Source organism: Polypterus senegalus, chromosome 3 (assembly GCF_016835505.1).
Source record: "Polypterus senegalus isolate Bchr_013 chromosome 3, ASM1683550v1, whole genome shotgun sequence".
NCBI classification, from domain to species: domain Eukaryota; kingdom Metazoa; phylum Chordata; class Cladistia; order Polypteriformes; family Polypteridae; genus Polypterus; species Polypterus senegalus.
In genome coordinates this window covers 180,583,412-180,604,439 of record NC_053156.1, presented here as the reverse complement: position 1 = coordinate 180,604,439, position 21,028 = coordinate 180,583,412, and the positions used below count along the sequence as shown (strand labels likewise).

General features: G+C 36.5%; 1 protein-coding gene across 1 annotated transcript; it reads left to right on the top strand.

Moving 5' to 3' along the window:
• Positions 1 to 609: 609 nt before the first annotated feature.
• LOC120526632 (zona pellucida-binding protein 2-like) lies at positions 610 to 17,177 on the top strand. Its single transcript, XM_039749794.1, has 4 exons — positions 610 to 742; positions 12,938 to 13,168; positions 16,087 to 16,184; positions 16,932 to 17,177. Exons 1-4 carry the CDS (start codon positions 610 to 612, stop codon positions 17,175 to 17,177), a joined length of 708 nt encoding a protein of 235 aa, XP_039605728.1.
• Positions 17,178 to 21,028: the final 3,851 nt, after the last annotated feature.

Below are 21,028 nucleotides of genomic sequence, written 5' to 3'. Positions count from 1 at the left end.
TATAAAAGAGAAAGGAAGTACTAGAAACCTTTTTGATATTTTCTTCTTAGAGATGTAAGAATGCTTGCTTTTCTACAATGTATTTAGTTACCCATTCTTAGGATGAACATTTCATTTATGCTTTTCTTTGTTGAAATTATACAGTGTATTCTTGTGCTTAGCAATTTTTCTAGACAAAAAAAAGAATAACATATAATACAAAGTAAAGTGTACAGAATGATTTAAAGTTGGACATATTTCAGTTACTCTGTGATGTAGACTGTGGTGATCATCAACGTCAGTCTGTGAAATTTGCTGTTGCTTACGACTTGTACAAAATTATTTCCATTATTCTTCTCTGTACTGCTCCTACTGTTACCCACATATGAAATATGTTTTAATTTTATTAGTAGTTACTGTCTATATAAACATCAACTCCAAGGGCCAAACATTGGTCTGTAGATCCGAGGACTTAAAATTCATACCCTTGGAAAAAGCCATTTACAAATGGACTACAGCAAGTGGAGCAGAAGTAACAGGTTTGTCCCATTGAGTTTTTTTTTTTTTTTTACTATTTTTCTTCTTTTTATCAGTTTTGGGTAACTCTATGTCTTCTTAGTTTCAGACTCAATGAGTGTGCTGCAAAATGGGAGGCTGGTTTTTCACAGCTTCCATGCAGAGAATAGTGGAGAGTATCACTGTAGCACCATGTATAGGCAGGAAGGAACTGAGTATATAAAGAAGTACAGCTTTCTTCTTTATGGTGAGTACTGAGCTATTTATGTCATAATCGTGTATATTGTTTTGAAGTAAATATCTCTCCTGCAACAAAAAGGAGCACAATGTTAAGACATGATCATATCATTACTAATTATATGTTTTTTTCAGTGATTTAAAATTACAGGTTTAGTTTTCATTTAACAAAATAAGAAATTTTACCATTTATTCCATTGAGCTAACTTGCTTGGCTAATAGTTAAATTGTTTCTATATCACCTTGTTCATATATCTAATTCATCCATTTTTCATGCTTCACCTACATTTATTAGCACTTTGATCCAGAATCTCATAACAATTTCACTGTCTGATGAAATATTTCCTAGTTTCTATGTTAATATTCCCTTCTCCTTAATATTAACAGCAGTAGATAATTATGTGAAAAAGGCCTAGAGTGAAAGATTTCTGCTGGATCAGTTTTATCAAAGCTTTTAATAATTTAGACTGAATTTTAGCCCCCATGAAGCTTTCTGTGTTCACAGTGAAATGCCTTGTACCCTTTTAGCCAGCTAAAGATAGACAGGTCTTTTAGTTTATGTTGAACTTGGTTGTTTTTTTTTTCTGGATTGCTTCAAATGCTGCTAAGAAATGCTTTTCTGCTTGCTTAACAGAAATGCAAATTTGAATCTATAGTCTAATATGCAGCTAGCTTATTAGTTTTTATTTTGGTGAATAAAAATGTTGGATCAGTGTAAACTCCTACATTTCTTTCAGAGTTACCTTACCCACAATAGTTCTTATATTCTTCATTTTAAGCATTTCAGTAAAACAGAGAACTCTCAACACAGCTCAAAAATGAAGTAAACTTTTTTTAAAAAAGCTTTAGTTTAAAAATAAGTAGTACTGTATATCATTAGGCATATAGAAGTACAAGTTACATGAATCCTTTTCTCATTTTGGGGATTTTGAAATTGAGGCAGGTTTTTGTTTCATAACATATCTTTAAATAGAAGATAATCACTGCTGCTGAGTAAGTTATGGCTCATGTAATTTTTTTGTGCATCATTTAAGTTATCTGTTAATATTTACAGCCATTGTTTTCTTTTTAAACAGCTGCATTCACAGATTTTTACTGCTTTATTATCTCCTAACCAACTGTCAGTTAACAATGAGATGCAAATGATAGAGAAAAAAACACCTCACCATATACAGTGGTCCTATGTACTATGCATACATTTCTGTCCCTAATTTAATATAATGTTTTGTTTGTTAAAGAAACAAAAATGAAAAAAGTTAAAATGGAGAAAATACCTAAAATGGCTCAAATCGAGGTGTACAATAATGGTATATAAGTATGAGTAGGTTAGTAGATAATTATTTAGACTTGGGAATGGAGGGCCAGGAGTTTAGAATGGGCCAGGGTTATAATTTTACATTAATACAACAAGAATGAAAAAGTAACAGTTTACCAGCTTGTGGCTGCATTTACCACAGTGTTTGTATGGGCTGACATGGCTCTAAAGTCACAGGTCCGTATCTGTACACTAACTTAAGGCCATCATTGTTTATATGGATCTTCCACCAGATGTGGTGAGATTTTCCAGTGACCATCAGAGGTTTATTCAATTCACCTTATAGAATGACTCCTCCACTCTCAAGCTGGAAGAAGAAGAACAATTACCACATGTGCTCTCTCACAACCTGTAGTTGCTACATCATCATGCTTGGAGCCCCCAGCTCACTGCCTCAGCACTCATTTGTGACAAGAAGCCAAAACAATAAAGCATGAGAGTCTCAATTTAAGAGAGAAACTGAATAAATTTCTGGTTCATATAGGTGATGAGTCACATCTTAGTGACAATGTATGGATCCAAGTAGAGAGCATCAGGTATAAAGGCTTGAGATTGGGAGTATGTTATAGACTTGGCCTCATAAAAACAAGTTTCAACATGTGTTTTGTTTATTTTTTTGTATATTTTATTTTCAAAAACCTGTACATTACAATTACATGCTGCTCAATCATACTTTAAATAATAACATAACAGATAAAAGCTGTTGCTTCAAAATTAATACAGAGAAAAAAAAACAGTCATAGAAATACAAACAAAACAACAAAAACAAAGCTGGTGCAGCTCATCAACTTTCAGATTTTAGAATGTAGGTTTTCCTGGAGACAATCATTTAATATATATAAGCTTAAACTACAAGGAACAGCAGGTGGTGTTAAATCATTAAAAAACAGACCTAAACATAATACAAACTTGGTCAAATTTGTGATGGTAAAATTTAATATAGCTAAAGGCAAAGTATTATGCATTGGACAAGTCAAAATAATATATCTTGATAAGCAATCCAAAAAGTACTGAGATGGATCATTCAGCTCCATCTGACATATATGTGTATTTCTAAATGTGTTATGAATCAATAAATGGCATGCAACCTTTTCAACATTAATAGTTGTTTGTACTCTTTCTGAATTTTCCTCAGTGTAATAATATAGGCAACTGTCATAATATCAGTGCCAGTGGGTGGAGTTCTGGGGTTTACAGCACATTAGCCATAGAACAGAGATAAAGACAGGCATGCTAACCAAACTGGAGTAATTTTGTGTAGTTTAATATCTATTACATGGTACCAGGAACTGGGTTTCTCTGTTTATAAGCATGGATGCTGTTAAACATCCTGCTCTACAACTTGACGGAAATGTTAATGAAAACTGGTTTTAAGCAATGCTTTTTGCTGTATCTCACTGGTATTGGAGCAACAGACCAGCCAGGAGCACATAAAGTAACACTTTTGTAAACAGTAGCAGGCCCGCATACAATTGAAGTATACTTAATATAATACATTTACTTTTGCCGAGAGAGCTAATCAGGAGGATCTGGAACTAGTAGTAAAAGTTTGATGAAGACTACTCTCTGTGGAAGAATGAAGTATATGAGAGGTACCTTTTTGGTTCCAGAATTCAGAAGGAAGGTGAAACCATTGATAGTTTTTTAACGGACCTTGAACTAAAGTAACAAATGTGTAATTTCAAATGTTTAAAAATGACACATGACCAGATTGTTTTTGGCATACAGTAACTATTAAGAAAGTGATAGTGAGCTTACCTTATAAACTGCAATCAAGATATGTCATACTAGTGAGATCTCAGTATTGCATTCTAAAGTGAATCTGGAGCTCTTAATGCAGCTAGCCAAGAGACTGCTTCAGTGCTGTCAGATGGTGTGCAAGTACATTCAGTGAAGGCGAAGATTGATGCATTTGAATGTAAAGTGTTTTTAACTGCTCAACAGAAAAATCAAAACCAGTGAGTGAAGTTGATATGGATAAAGATTAATCATTTTTCATAGGAATGGTTCATAATGTCACAGATTTGTAAATGTAACTCAGCAAAGGAAGTTTGGACAATTCATAAGGATATATGGAAGGCACCTCTCAATATCAATGGAACTGTCATAACTCTTAAACTGGACACTGGAGCCAAAGCAAATCTTATAAGTGTTAGTGATGTAAATAGTCCTAAGGACAAACTGAAAATTATACATAAATCAGTGGCTCTGAAAGCCAATAATGGACGGGATATTCAGATGCATGGCACTTGCAAGTTGAATGTGCTAATGGACTTCAGCCAGACAGAGACAATGTTCATGTTATATCAGAAATGGATGGACCCATTGATAAAAAGAGAATACAGAGTGCCCTTGGTATGTTCAATTATCTGGGAAAATTTGCACCAAACATGTCCGTAAACATCACGCATTCAAGAGGTCTACTTTAGCAGCAGGCAGAGTTCGTTCGTGTAGAATCATGAACATGAAAAAGAATGGGAAGAATTACTATTATAGCTGAGGAACCATTATTAACACTTTACTGTCCTGAAAAACAACAAAGATTTCTATTTTTATTTGCATAATTGCTTAGGCGCTGTGCTCCTTCAGGAGTATGGGGTAATCTGGTACTCCCATTCAATCACATCAACTGAATGTCGGTATGGCCATATAGAGAAGTAGTACCTTTGTTTAGCTTTTGGGAGTGAGAAATTTCATAATTATATCTATGGACCGTCAGGTGTGATTTTGGAGAATGATCATAAGCCATTGTGAAAAAACAAATTATTTGATATGTCACCACATATACAGAGGTTCATAATGAGGCTGCAAAGATATGATTTTGAGCTCATTTATGTTCCTGGAATGCACATGGTTCCAGCAGATGCTCATTCTCGGGCTGCACTGCCAACAGCTGAAACTCAGAGTAAATTGGAAAAAGGTATTTCACTCCATGTAGACATGTTATATGATGTTCTGCCATCTTCTCAAAAACTAGCTAGTGAAAATAGCTATGTAGACATCTAAGGATCAGGTCCTATCAAAGGTCATTGAGAATTTGCACCATGGCTCGAAGAAAGTACAAACAGTATTATCCTATACTAGGTAGCTGTTAGTTGTGGATGTTGTACTTCTTCGAGGGGAAAGGACTGTAATACCTACCTCCATGAGGAGTGAAATGCTTGCGAAAATACATTTGGGGCATTTGGGTGCTGAAAACTCCAAAAGGCAAGCAAGAACTGCTCTCTACTGGCCCAACATGAATGCCAATATTGATCTGTTGATAAGTAAGTATAGTACGTGTTTGGAATATTACTATAAACAGCTAAAGGAGCCGATGATGATACATGAGCAACCAGCAGGGCCTTGGGATAAGGTTGGAACAATTCTGTTTAAAGGCTATCTTCTCATCAATGATTACTTTTCTAATTGCCCAGAAACCCTTCTCCTGTCCAATACATTAGCCAGCACCTTCATCATATATATGAAACCCTCATTTGCCAGAAATACTATTCTGCAGATAGTGGTGTCAGACAATGGGCCTCAATTTAGTAGCCTGTAATTTAAACAGTTTGCACTGTGTTATATGTTTTGCCATATAACCTGTAGCCCTCTTTATCCCCAGTCAAATGGAGTGGATGAAAACACTGTTTAGATTATTAAAAGATTGCTGAAAAAAGCAGTACACAGTAATATAGAGCCTTATCTTGCAATGTTAGTTTATAGATCAGCTCCACTTGAGTGTGGGATATCTCCAGCAGAACTCTTCATAGCGCACAATATTTGTACAATACTTCCCAGACATGATTCTGCTGTTACAAAGGAAAATACATCCATTGGTCACATAGTAAGTCTTTAAGACAAAAGGTCCTGTTTGATTGGACAGCTACACACCTGGAGCCACTGTGCAAGAATTATGTGGTCCAGAAGCTGCACTGCTTGAGCAATTAGTGACCCTACAAAGTTCTGATTGAGGAAGGTGATGTCTTCAGAAGAAAATCGAAGGAGTCTTCTGAAGACAGAAGAGATGCTTCAGCTTAGTTAATGCTCATGGGCAAGATTGTGATGGGCCCTTGGATAAAAACAACAGCCCTATACAGCATAGTACACCACCGGAAAGCGTTACATAGGCTGAGACAGAGCAAGCAGCATCCTAGGAAGTCACCAGAAAGGCTGGATCTATGAGTAAATAAGTAATGGATTCTACTATTTGTTGTTTGAATTAAAGGGGGAAGATGTAATGATTTAGGCAACTGTCGTAATATCAGTGCCATTGGGTGGAGTTTTGTGGTTTACAGCACATTAGCTGTAGGATGTTAACCAAACCAGATTCATTTTTTGTAGTTTAATGACCATTACATACAGTATGTACGTTAGCTACATTCAGGCCCTTTGAGCTACAGAGTCTTAACAGTTCTCTGGTGTTAGGTGTTCTCTGTGAATGTCATAATAACAATGTTGGTCAGTTATAATGATGTTGGTTGGTGCAATGCTTGACATGTGTTACCAAGAACTATCATTTCAATTAAAATTTTCTGACTCCTTGTTGGTTTCTGGATGCCCCCTCAACCCACACCTTAAATTGAATTAAACATTTTTGAAAATGTGAGAAGGGATAAAACAGTAAAAATCATAGGCATATTACAAGAGCAAATGCGTTAACATTGACAGTTTTTATCTAGTGTCAGTTTCTCTTTAAGCTGTGCTGTAGAGATGGCGACAAGTCATCCAAGCAGTAATTCATTCCCGAGTTAGCTGCCAGAGACAGCTGCATACATCACATACATTGTAATGTATTTTGTATTATACAACTATGATACAATATGATCAGGAGTTTTAAAGATGTGTTTCATAGTCTTACTATTTGTTAACATATATATATATGGATGCTTGGATTCTGCATTCTCTGCATTATCCAAATCAAAAACAATATTTTCAACAAAAGTACTCTCTGACTTGCTGTACAGTATTACCCCTGAAGTTGTTATACTTATTTGAATGTGATGTAGTGAACAGATTACATTAAACAAGGAAAATACCTGTAACATTTATTTATATGACTATACACCATCACTAAAAACTCAATGTACTGGCAATTAGAACACATTTTAGTTATAACTGATTGGAAAATAAGCCATGCTTTAATAGACACCATTAAAATATTCCAGAATGTTGAAAATTTCCATCTACAAAAGAGCATCTTTCTATTTTAAGTCTGAAAGTAACTTCCCAAGTTTAGTATTTTCATTAATTGCTTGTGAAAATACAGTATATATAATGACAGGGCCAAATCTCTGGTATTACATACTTCAAGCAATTCTTATTTTATAAAGAATTAATTCCATCTTACAGGACAAAGACCTATTTATGCTGTATTAATTTAGTTGTCTTTTTGTATTAAATACCTCCCTTGAGCATATTTGCACTTGAAGATGTCACTTAGTGAATCATTATGTAGGCATTACCACATTCAACAGCCTTTATTAGGAAGGAAACTACTTTAATAAAACAAATTTAATTGGTTTGCATACATATTTATCAACTTCATTTTTCCCATTTTCTAGTGCAACAGTTACTTTCTATAAAGATACAAAAATAAGAAAATAATACAGTTGACTGTTAAAACCATGAAATTAGATTAATTACATACATTCAATAAATGGTTATAAAAATAATTGATTAAATTAAACCATTTTAAAAGAATGTTAACAATATTGCTAAGAAAATACCATGTCACAAAAATAATATTAACAATATGGCATCCTATCACATACACAATAGTAATTTAAAAAATAATCCAAGAACACCTTTCAGAAAGAGCACCACAGATGCAATGTTTGCTCAGAGAGTGTTGATGGAAAAGTATAGAGAAGGCCAGAAGGAGATGCATTGCGTCTTTGTGGACCTGGAGAAAGCATATGTCAGGGAGCCTCAAGAGGAGTTGTGGTACTCTATGAGAAGTCAAAGTGGCAGAGACATACAGGATATGTTTGAGGGAAGTGTGACAGTGGTGAGGTCTGTGGCAGGATTGACGGATGCATTCAAGGTGGAGGTGGGATTACATCAAGGATCTGCTCTGAGCCCTTTCTTATTTGCAATGGTGATGGACAGGTTGACAGACGAGATTAGACAGGAGTCCCCGTGGACTATGATGTTTGCTGATGACATTGTGATCTTAATAGGGAGCAGGTTGAGGAGACCCTGGAGAGGTGAAGATATGCTCTAGAGTGGAGAGGAATGAAGGTCAGTAGGAACCAGACAGAATACATGTGTGTAAATGTGAGGGAGGTCAGTGGAATGTTGAGGATGCAGGGAGTAGAGTTGGCGAAAGTGGATGAGTTTAAATACTTGGGATCAACAGTACAGAGTAAAGGGGATTGTGGAAGAGAGGTGAAAAAGAGAGTGCAGGAAGGGTGGAATGGGTGGAGAAGAGTGTCAAGAGTTATTTGTGACAGACGGATATAATCAAGAGTGAAAGGAAAGGTCTACAGGACGGTAGTGAGACCAGCTATGTTATATGGGTTGGAGACCAGAAAGCAGAAGACAGAGCTGGAGGTAGCAGAGTTAAAAATGCTAAGATTTGCATTGAGAGTGACAAGGATGAATAGGAATTGAAATGAGTACATTAGAGAGTCAGCTCAAGTTGGACGGCTAAGGGACAAAGTCAGAGAGGCAAGATTGCGTTGGTTTGGATATGTGCAGAGGAGAGATGCTGAGTATATTGGGAGAAGGATGCTAAGGATAGAGCTGCCAGGGAAGAGGAAAAGAGGAAGGCCTAAGAGAAGGTTTATGTATAGGGTGAAAGAGGACATGCAGGTGATGGGTGTAACAGAACAAGATGCAGAGTATAGAAAGATATGGAAGATGATGATCTGTTTTGGTGACCCCTAACGGGAGCAGCCGAAAGAAGAAAAAACATCCAAGAACAACTTTTAGAAAAAACAAACAAAGGAATTTTCTACTGCAGATGTGCACTGCTTGACTTCTTTCCACTACTGCCTTTTTGACTGTGCTAAACCTTACTTAAATATTAGTGGTTCTTTGCTGCCATCTAATGGATATTCTATGTATAACACTTTTTAAAAAAAGTTCAAAAAGAGGCCCATACTTTTGCATTACAACTATAAAAATCCCTTCCTGTTGGCGACTTTGCGGACATGTACCTGGCAGAATCCCTTTAAATCTATCTAACTGAAGAATATAAATAATTTTTGCAAAACTCTAAAATGAAGAGGATTTTTTTCTCTTTTTTTCTGTGGCAGTACACAAAGCCAAGGACAAAAATGCTCTGTCTCGCACATCAATCTAGATATGACTGAGGAGATCAGAAGGCTTAACACATGGCCCAGATCTTGATGTACAACAGAGGTATATGCGGATGAGTAGGTTAGTAAAGGCTTATTTATAATAAAGAATGGAGGGCTGAGATTTTAAGAGAGAGAGAGAGTGAAATCGGGAGCATGCACTGATAACAGTGCGTTGCCGTATCCACCATACCACAAACCACCTCAGGCTCCAATTAGGACCTGAGTGCAGCTGTGCAATGTGTGACACCTCCACAACACACTAGTTCGAATGGAATGGGACAGTGTGAGGTTTTTTCACAGTAGTTGGAGTGCCATCGACCCCCAAATTTTACCTTGAAAGTTGGAGGACCTGTTTGCCAGGCTGGATGCAGGTTAACGTCATACCCGAAAGGAGCAATTGCATATTAAGGGCCTTGCTTGAAGGCAATCACTCCTGGCATTTATGGGATTCAAACCAGCAACCTTCCAACCGCCAGTGCAGATCAGAGCCACCACTCCAACTACCAGAGTTTTAGAGTTTAGGATAGGCCAGGGTTATAATTTCACATAAAAATGGATAGGAGCAAAAATACATAAATAAAAGATAACTTTGAATTGTCTACAACACAGCTAAAAAGCCAAAAGTATTTGAAATTTTTTGCTTTAATGCTGGGAGTTTTGAGAATACATAAATGAATTGGAGTTCGATGTAGCATATAATTATGATGTTGTATCAATGACAAAAACCTAACTAAATCAGAGAAATGTGGTTGAGTATAATATAAGTGGTTAAGAATTTTTAATGAAAGATTATGTCGGAGAAAATGGGATAAGATACTGTAAAGTGTTGGGGTCTTCTAAAGAGACCTATTTATTAGCCATAAAGCTAATAAGTATTGAACAAAGAAAAACAAAAAATAATAGTTTAACCAATTGTGGCTACATTTTCAGGCTCTTGCCATTTGCGTTTCTGCATGCTGATATGGCTGCAAAAGTCACAGGTCTGAATCTGAATGACTACTTCTAGCTGATATGTATCTGGTTTCAGGAGAGGCAGGGCTTCTAGAAGCTTTTGGAAGTGTTGCAAGTGCACCTAATAGGACAACTCCTCCAGTCTAAAGGTGGAAAAGGACAACAAGTTAGAACATGCACTGTCTCTCAACCCATCTTTACTATATCATCATGTTCTGAGCCCCAAACACACGAAAACAGGTTATATGGATGTATGGATTTAAGTAGAAAGCATTAAGGATATAGGCCTGAGATACAGAGTATGTTATACACTTCACCCATACAAACAACAGTTTGAAATGTGTTTTTTAAAATTTATTCATTTATTTTATTTTCGAAAACCAGAATATTAATTACAATCTCATTTTTTAAAAATACTTTAAAAATAAAAGCAAGTTTAGAGGAGGATATATAGTCAGTGGGACTTCAGTTTCCTAAATCATTAATTGGGAAAACCTTGCAAATGGTGGAACATAAGAAGAGTTTTTAGGCATCATCAATTACCGTTTTGTAACACTAAAATACCAACAAATGGAGAAGACTATCTTGATTTAGTATCTTGTAATAATCAGGATAAAAGTCTGGGAGCAGAGATGATTTAACCAGTAAGATCTAATGGCTATAATCTAATGCATTTCATGGTATTTTGGGAAAAATGGAAACTGTTATCTAAATTTAACTAATTTACGTTGGACAAATTTGGAGCACATGTGGCAAAATCTAAAAGGATAAACTGGGACAAGCTTTTGAGGAGTACTGGAGCAGCTTTAAAAGTGTTTTGCATACACTATAGGGCAAGATCGATTCTGAAATTTAGGAGTGATAAGAAATTAAAGTGAGCTCTGCAGTGCATAAATTGCATTGGTTAAAAAGGAAGAGATCATGCATCTCTAATATGATGGAATTCATAAGGAAGTGGGGGTTGGGAGCATGGCGTTAGAGCGCATTGCTACACCCACCACACACCAGACCACCTGGATTGAGGGCAATAAATGATTATGATCAGAGCGGTGCATATTATATTATTCATTTGGTGAAAGCTTTTCAGAAGATGTCAAGAAAGAGGGTGGGGATCAAACAGAAAGAAGTGGACAGCTAGGGTGCAATGTGACAGTAGACAGGTAGGAAATATGGATTAAACACTGGGATCAAAGAGTTATTGTAAGAGGAATTAACCATGCAGCTATTTTCCTAACCTGGTTATTCAGGACAGGGTCAGTGGGCAGCAGGAACCTACTCTAGCAATCACAGGGAACAAGGCCGGAAAAACGCCTGGACAGGGCACCAGAAAGAGGGAATTATGTGATGCTAAAATTGGTGTTCCTCAAGGATTATAGCTGACACTAATTCTATTTGTAATATACATGAATGATCTTGTTAAGAATATAAATAACATGCTTGTAAAGTTTTCAGATAAGACTAAACTAGAAAGAACAGCAAATGGTGTAAAATCATAAAAAAACTACTTAGCCAGATATGTTGACAGATACAATCTAATGTGAATAAATGCAAAGTACTACACATTGGAAGTAAAACTGTAAGATATGTAAGATAAATAATGAGAGGACTGAAACTTGAAAGTACACCTTATTAAAAGGACCTTGTCACTGTCCTCATCCAGCATACAAAATATATTAAGAAGGCCAATAGGATGTTAGGTATAGAGAAGAGTAACTAGGGTGATTCAGAGATAAACACTATAAGGAAAGGTTGAACCTCTTCAGCAAATGGACATTAAGAGCTAGCATGACTGAATTGTTTAAAATTATAAAGGGAAATGAGTACAGTAAGCAAAAAGAATAAATTACCGAGTAGTGTGGTACAAAGTAGTAGAGTATTTTACTGATTTTGATCAAATTTAGTTACATTATTATTAATTATTAATATTATTAGTCCATTTGAGTTCATGCCAATACAACATAATAACCGGTTCCATTCCTTGGGCCTAGGGTTAGAATGAGGTAGTAGTCTATTTAATGGATAGAGCCTTTCTTAGGATATGTTCCAAGAAGTGTGATCTTCATTAATTCTTGTATTTTGATGCTTATCAGGGATCTGTTGGGTATATTTCTCCATTCATTTCTTTATAACTCCAAGGGATTCTATCAGTACTGGCATTTTTGTGGCTTTCATTCCCCACATTTGTTTAATTTAAATTGTGTTTATAATTTGACAGTTTTTGGTTACTTTTACTGAGATGTTTCTTTCAGTCAGGATGGACATATCAATAAGTAGGCAGCTTTCTTCTTTTTTATTCTTAATGACAATGTCTGGTCTGTTAGCCTTTATCTCATGATCTATCTGTATTGGCATATCCCACAGGATTGTGATGTTATCTTTTTCTGTTACTGTTTTGGGCTCATGCTCATACCATTTTTCTTTTGTGTTTATGTTGCATTTTTTTTTTCAAATGTTCCAGTGCAGGTATGTGGCAGCCTTATTTTGTCTATGAAGGTATTCAGTTTTGACCAGCTCAGGACATCCTGTCACGATATGGTCAATGATTTCCTGAAACTGACCACATATTGTGCATTCTGGCTTTCCACCATCTTTGAGGATTTTGCTCCAGTACTAGTTGGTCTTATTATTATTGTTTTGCATCTTGAATTTCCAGGGTTCCACAAACCAGACTGGAGTATGAGCATTGGTGTTGACTTTATTTCCCACGGATGCAATCAGCAAGCTAATAACCAGGTTATTAAGTTTGTTATTTCCCATCTACAACTGAGCTTGATCCAAATTGGATGGAAAGTATTAGAGAAAATAATTACTTGTCACTGGCTGAAAAGTCCAAAGGAAATTACTCCAGATTCCAGTAAAGTCATTGTACATTTCGACCTAATAGGTATGTGTTTCCCTGCAGAATAAAATAAACATTTTTGAATTGTGCATGATCTTTTATCTCATGAACTATTTCCTCTTCTTATGAAATTTATGGTAAATTTACCGGAAGATAAAAAGGAAATATTTGTCCTAGTTACATAGAAAATGCTCTGATATTCTAATAATTTGATTATTTCCTGTCTCAGTTGCACCTCTGAACAAATGTGTAAGTTCTTTTTCACATTATAAAATATAATCTATCCCATTTTCTGTGTTTATTTAGTTTCACAAGTGTATCTCCCTATCCTATACTTCATCAGTTTTCCACTACATGTACACACAAGAGCACTCTTCTTACAGCAGATAAAACATATGCTCATCTTCATACATAATAAGGAACCCTCTTCATAATAGTTGTTAAACTTCTAAAGGGAGCAGTAAGCTGTCCATTGTACATTAGCTCCAACTATTTTAATTCCAAAATGTAATGAAATGCAAGGATAAATTCTGTTCTGCTATTCTCTTGTTGTTGTTTAGTTTGTATCCAAAGTCCACATGCTTCTCTTTGAGGAACTGTTTGTTGGAACTGTTGTTTCCTGTTTATATTTATCACATTACTTTCAATCTTTCATATCTCTAACTTATTGTACACACTTTGTATTTTCCTTAACACTAGAATCCCTAAAACCTATGAAAAAAATTGTAATCCCAGGCCACTTTCAATTCCTTCTCACCTCTTCATTAGTGTCTTTTGTTTTGCAAATGTGTTGATCAGCACAAGCAGCAAGCAGCCTGATATTCCACCCCCCTCCCATTACCCCCCCTACCCCAGAGCTCAAGTGTGTTCCTTGTGGTGTGAGGTGCCTGGAGTTGTATAGGGTAAATTATATATAGTTATTGGGAACACATACATTCCATGTGTGTTCTGTGTCTACAACGATCTATGTAAATGTAGGATGACAGTAAATGCGAGAAATGCAAGAAATGCTGAACACATACCTAAAGCAGAAACCTTTGTTATACTAATAATGAAGTGAAGTGTATAATGTGTGAAGACTTTAGTCTAAATATCAACATATGTGCTTTTATTCAAGAATATAACCAAAAAAAATCAAATTTCATGTTGCTGCCAATGAGGTAAAAGCCCAAGCTCAAATGTCAATCAACAGCAAGTTGATAGGTATTCCTGGAATGGTGCAGAGGTAAGAGCTGCTGCCTAATAACCAAAAGGTTGTGGGTTCAAGACTGGGACTCAACATTTTGAGTAGTGAGTTGCTATTGTTATTACTATAATATAATAAAAACATACCTTTGATTTGAGTCTGTAACACATGGTGTAAATTTTGGTTAAAAGTTATCGCTTTTTTTATTATTGAATTTATTCTCTCAGTGATGTTCACGTGGTACAATGAACTTGCCTCTTCCTCTCTGGGCTGATAGCGTTTATCTCCATTCTTTTCACCAGTACAACAAATAGTTCTGAGTAGGCTTCAATCACAACACTAACTGTGGTCATTGCTGCACTTCTGAAAAGAATGGAGATAAATGCCATCTGCATGAGAACGTCACTGACAGAATAAAACTGAAAAATAAAAAAAGCACTAACTTTTACAAGTAGCCATAATTTACACCAGGTGTTACAGACTCAAATCAAATGAATGTTTCTATTATATTATAGTAATAATAATAACAGCAGCTCACTACTAAAAACACATAGTCTCCTGTCTTGAACCTGCAAGCTTTTGGTTATTAGGCAGCAGCTCTTACCTCTGAACCATCCAGGAATGCATACCAATTTTCTGTCGATTGACATTTAAGCTTGGGCTTTTAACTCATAGATAGCAACATGTAAATTGAACGATTTTTTTGTCTTTGGTTATATTCTTGAGTAAAAGCGTACATGTTTATTTGATAATTGGAATAAGTCTTCATACATTATACACTTCACATCATTATTAGTATAACATGGAATAAGTTTTCTGCTCTAGGTATGTGTTCAACATTTCTTGCATTTCCTGACATTCTACATTTGCACAGATTGTTGTAGACACGGAACACACATGAAATGTATGTGTTCCAAATAATGACATATTATTTACCCTATACAACTCCAGGCACCTTACATCACAGTAAACACACTTGAGCTTTAGCGGGGGGTTAGGGGTGATTTTTGGTGGATGTTGGGTTCGGGGTTTGGGGGTATCTTGTGCTGACTGACACATTTGCAAAGCAAAAGATGCTGATGAGGAGAGGTTTGAAGGAATTTGTGGCCTGGGATTACAAGTTTTTTTCATAGCTTCAGGGATTCTAATGTTAAACAACAGGCATTACTATTTATGTCAAACAGAGTCTGTAATCCTTTACAATACCCCATATTGGATGGTATTTTTCTATTATTCATTGCTGTTTTTTTATCTGGTTTTGTAACTGACTTACAATATGATCTGTTCACTTCTTTTCCCATATTTCTAGTATAATGTGTTCCAAAAAATTTTTACACAAGATTTTAACTTAGTGCTTAATTTTGATATTTACATATTTAATTATTTTCCCTGATTTTTCTCTTTCTTGTTTGAAGTGGATTGTATTAGTGCTTAAAACAATCTATGATCGAATTTGCACTTCTCTTTGTTTGTACTCTTGTTATTTCCCATATGTGAAATCTTAGCTTTTTGTGTTAATTATTCTATAATGAGTGAGTGTGAACCAGGGTCGGTTCTTTGCCCAGAGCTGCCTGATTAAGCTTAAGCTTCTTGGCACCTTATAATGAAGTAAGTGGGTTCAGAAAAAATTAATGAAGGGATAGGTTTTATATATCCTTTCATTAAACCACTTAGTTTGTTCCTTCCAGTTTAAATTTGCTATCATAAAATCATTTTGGTGGAGAATCTCAATTAACTTTTTATATGTCTGCTTGATTTTTCTATGCAATGTGAACAGCATTTCCTTATGGCCTATTATGGGAGCAACATTGTCCCACATCTGACAGTAAGATGAGGAAGGACTGTGACAAAATGGCAGAGGAACAACTGAGGAAGGTGAATCCATTACAATTTCTGTGTATGTGTGCAACACATACCTGTATATGGTTAATAATTGCAAAATTATGTCATAAATGTAATGGCAAGTTAAATTGTTTTTAAATTTACACATTCATATATATAACCAATGTTTACAAAAGAAAATATATAGGTTAATACCCAAGATGTCAGCTTTTTGTATTATTAGAATGCCATGATCAACATTGACATTGTTTTTTTAAAAACACAATGAAATTCAATGAAACAGTGGTACCATCTCCCTAGTGTGGGCATTGAAGTCCATTCTCTGTATAATGTTTATTTGATGTCTAACTTGAGTTACACCATGAAAATTTGGAAGTTATTGTTCATTAGTCCAATGGTATTAAGAAAAGCCTCTTGAAAGTAAGTTTGTAAATTTGCTTCAGTGTGTCAACTGCTGTTTTCAGGGATGAATGAAATTCAAAGCAGGATGGAAAATAGTGCTATTCCTGTGAAAGGACAGGACTTTATTAGGACATGCAGGACATTATAATGTTATAAATATCCTGCAAGTGAGTTAGCTGAGTACCAATGGACTTTTCTGCTTGCCTTATGATCTTCTGCAGGGCTGCCTTGTCTGCAACAGACCAATTTACATACCAGTTTATCAGATTGTGAGTGAGAAATCTCTCATTAGAGCAATTATATAAAAACACCAACAATCGTTCCATATTTAATTTTCTTAATGTATGCAGGAAGTCTTTGTTGTATTTTCTTGATCAGCACTCTGGTGTTGGTGGGCCATGTAAGTTCTTCAGTGATGTGTGTCCCCAAGAGTCTGAAGCTAGACACTCTGCCTACTTTGGCACCATTTATGTGGATAGGGAGGGACTCATTCCTTCATCCTTCATCAATAAAATTGATTATGAGCTCCTTGGTCTTGTCTGTATTCAGGGCAAGATTGTTCTCCAGGCACCATACGGAGACTTTGTAGACCTCCTCTCGATAAACCCCCTTGTCACTGTCTGAGATCAGCCCCACCACTGTTGTGTCATCTGCAAACTTTACTGTGGTGGTTGAGGTGTAAGCTGTGCAGGGAGGTGTGCAGTGGGGTTCAAGCTTCACTGTCTGAATGCAATTTGTTAAAAAGCTGTAAATCCGTGTGCAGATGTGCTGGCTGAGGCTCAAGGCTCACAGATAACTGTACTGGTGGGGGGATGATGGTGTTAAATACAGAGCTATAATCAATAAAAATCATCCACACATATATCTCTAGAATTCAAGGTGGGTGAGGCTGGTATGCAAGACTGCTGTAATTGCGTCATCTGTTGATCTAGGGTGTGTTTCCCGAAAGCTTCATAGCGATTAGAACATCGCTATCTCATATTTTAGATCAATCATTAAAGAGTGGTTCCCAAAACCCCTCATAACTAAAGTAGTAAATAATTTCATTGTTTCATTAATGAGTGATCCAACCCACTTGTTATTTTTAACATAATTCTTTATTTGGCATGGCACAGAAGTTGTCCTAACACAAAAATACACTGATAGTCATGTTTAGACAATGTAATAATAATAACAATAATAAAATTACAAACAATAATATATAATGTTAATATATATAATGTTATATATAAATAACTAATTATAATATAAACTATAAAATAGCACAAAAAGGCCTATTTATACCTTAAATACATGCAGAAAATTAATGAATTAACCAATCAAACTCGACAAGTCATCAGTCATTAAAAGTTTAAAGCTGAAAGGTGAATCTCCCCTTAGTACAGGCAGCTGCAATTGCAGCCATCCAAAGAACTGTGTGACCCAACCGGAGACACCATTTGAGGCAGCACTGCCCAAGAATCCACTGGTTTAAATGCTGTTTTGTGGGCAGACATGAACCCTTGAACAATCTTAGTAATAATTAAATAAGTTAATAGGAAAATACACACTGCCCAGAGGTGAAATTATGACACTCCTTGGTCTGGTGTAGGACGAATTGGAAAGATGAACATACCAGAATTGTGTCCCAAGTTCCACTGTGCAGCTTCTGACAGCTCTCTGTTCCTACATCACTGGTGGATTCCTGCAAACTGTCAGTGATCCATATGGCCTCAGCAAGGATGCTGTGTCCAAATGAGAGCATACAGTGACTAGGTTACTGCTGTGCCATGCACACAGCTACATTGCTTTGTGTGACACGAAGATCGGTTTCCATGTCATTGCAGGGATACCTGGCATTGTAGGTGCAGTGGATACATGAGCTTCCCCAAAGCTCTTCCCTATTCACACTCCCTGTCTCTTGAATCCCATCTATATCTGCTGGAAAGGGTTATCTGTTCTTTTTCCGGTTTTCTGTGTTGGCGATCTGCGCCACCACCACCTAATCAAAGCACCGAGATGTCCCTACATTGATGGATTAAAGCCAGAAGTCCACATGACTGTCATCATCAAGTTCTTCCATGAGAACCCTGAATACACTGACAGAATAGACTGATTGAGGTCATTTATATTAGGTAGAATGCCTAAAGGGAGCTGGGCGGTTTCGTAGCCTGGAAACTTTGCAGATTTTATTTTTTTCTCCAGCTGTCTGGAGTTTTTTCTGTCCTCCCTGGCCATCGGACCTTACATTTATTCTATGTTAATTAGTGTTCCCTTATTTTAATTCTTATTTATTTTATCTTTTTTATATTTCTTCATCATGCAAAGCACTTTGAGCTACATTATTTGTATGAAAATGTGCTATATAAATAAATGTTGTTGTTGTTATCTGTGCTAAATGTCCAGGTGATATGCAACCATCAGGGACTTTATACAGATATTGTAGCAAAGCGGCCTGGGAGTACACATGATGATTATATCTTGTCAAACTCTGGAGTGTGTCAGATGGCAAGGGGTGATGTGTTTGCTGGTGGCTGGTTACTGGGAGACAATGGGTATCGTCTTTGCAGGTACCTTCTAACTCCAGTGTTGAATTCTTAAACCATGACTCGGTAGAGATACAACACTGCACACCAAACTACAAACAGTGTTGTAGAGTGTGTTTTGGGCATGTGAAAGATGCACTTTTAGGGCCTACACAAGTCTTCGTTAGGGTCTAAAATTGTCACTTGAGTGCTGTTTTTGTTGTCTGTGCTATGCTATATAACATTGCAGTACATGCTGGCATACCTCTTCCTTGAGATCAAGTGTAGATGACATTAAAGAGGTAGAGAAAGACAACTCTGAATTAGTGAGATAGAGGAGGGAGTGACGTCAGGCTGAACTGAAAGCCAGAGGACATATCATAAGAAATGTGTGTGCCTGATTTTTATTGAAAATGATATTTGGAATATTTGCAGTATTTATTTGAAATTATGGTGGTTTTGTTTTAAAACATCAAATACATATATTCTCACAATTTAAACAACCAAAATATATCTATGGGTACAAAATAAGAAATAAAATAACAGGCAAAATATGTACATATGACAAGGGAAAAAAGCCTTCAAAACACTGGGCCTGGTTGGTCTGATGCATATGTATCTAAAATGAAAGAACATATATCATTGACACAGTACAACATACACTTGTTTAATGAATGTAGATTTTATGTATCACTTTCCTTTTTAACTCATTTCAATTTGAATGAATAACTCACCTTCTAAGGGTAGTATGATAGGAACTGAAATGGGGGACCTGCAGAATTCTGCCTCTGCCAGTGCAAGTTGGATTGTCAGAATGTTGAATTTTGACTTATTCTACAGGAGTAGCTCCTGAATGTACCTCTACCTCTGCTAGCAGCATTTCCATTTCTGTTCCCAGCTCCAGCTAATGTTCTCCAGCTGAAGTCTCTCTTTTTTTCAATAGAATTAACTCTGATACCCTTATGCATTAAATGTACAGTAATTCTTGCAGGAGCAGCCCTCTGACTTGGCCTGATGTGAGATAGCCCTGGAGATAAGCCAGCACTGGAGCAGGGAAAAGAACACACGTGAGATAGAAGTTGGGGTGAGGTGGATAGGAACTCATTTGAACACACATCCACTCCTCCAGATATTCTCTCAGTGCCAACTGAGCCCAGCACACCTAGGCCCTGCTCCTACTCCTCTGGGGTGAGAGGAACTGCCTGTCACTGCCCACCACCAGTTTTGGACTGCTGTCTTCTTACCTCAGCACCCTTTGTTTTTGCGGCACTAGCAAAGTTGAGCCATTTTTCCTGATTTCAATGCCAGACCTTGGTGTTGGTAAGGCTTCCAAGAGCCTTGTAAAACAACACTTTTTTCCCCCTATCTCTTTCATGAGTTGTTTTAATCCCTCTGAAGTGATATTACATATATATGACCATTGAAATATGTGTGATCAATGTTCCTGTTATCAACAATCTGCTTTTATCACATGGACGCTGAAGTGGAGTCCAATAAAGGAGTACTTTATATGAATTCATTAAATGTCAAATAACACTGGGCTTTGAGAAACACTTTCAAAACTCACTCATTCTTTACCTGCATTGTTTATTATCTCATTTGTTATTCACTAAGATTGATCGTTTTTGGAAAATGCATTCCTGTTCTTTCTACAGGCAAACTGATAGGCGTCTAAAAAGTTTGAAATTTTAGGCTTGATTTATGAGAATGATGATAGTGGTGAGTGTGACTGGTCTGAAATCATTAAATTCAATAGCAGTCGGATGTTAGGGGATGGGGATGGTGGTGGCAGACTTAAGAGAGGTGGGCACAATGGCTAGAGACAGGGAGTGGTTGAAGATGGTTGTGAGCACAACCTCCAGTTGGTTTGCACAGTCTTTGAGCACCTGTCCAGGTATTCCATCATGTCCAGCATCTTTCCATGCACATACAGTCTGCACTGTTTCCTCACACTGTGTGTCTGTATGCTGA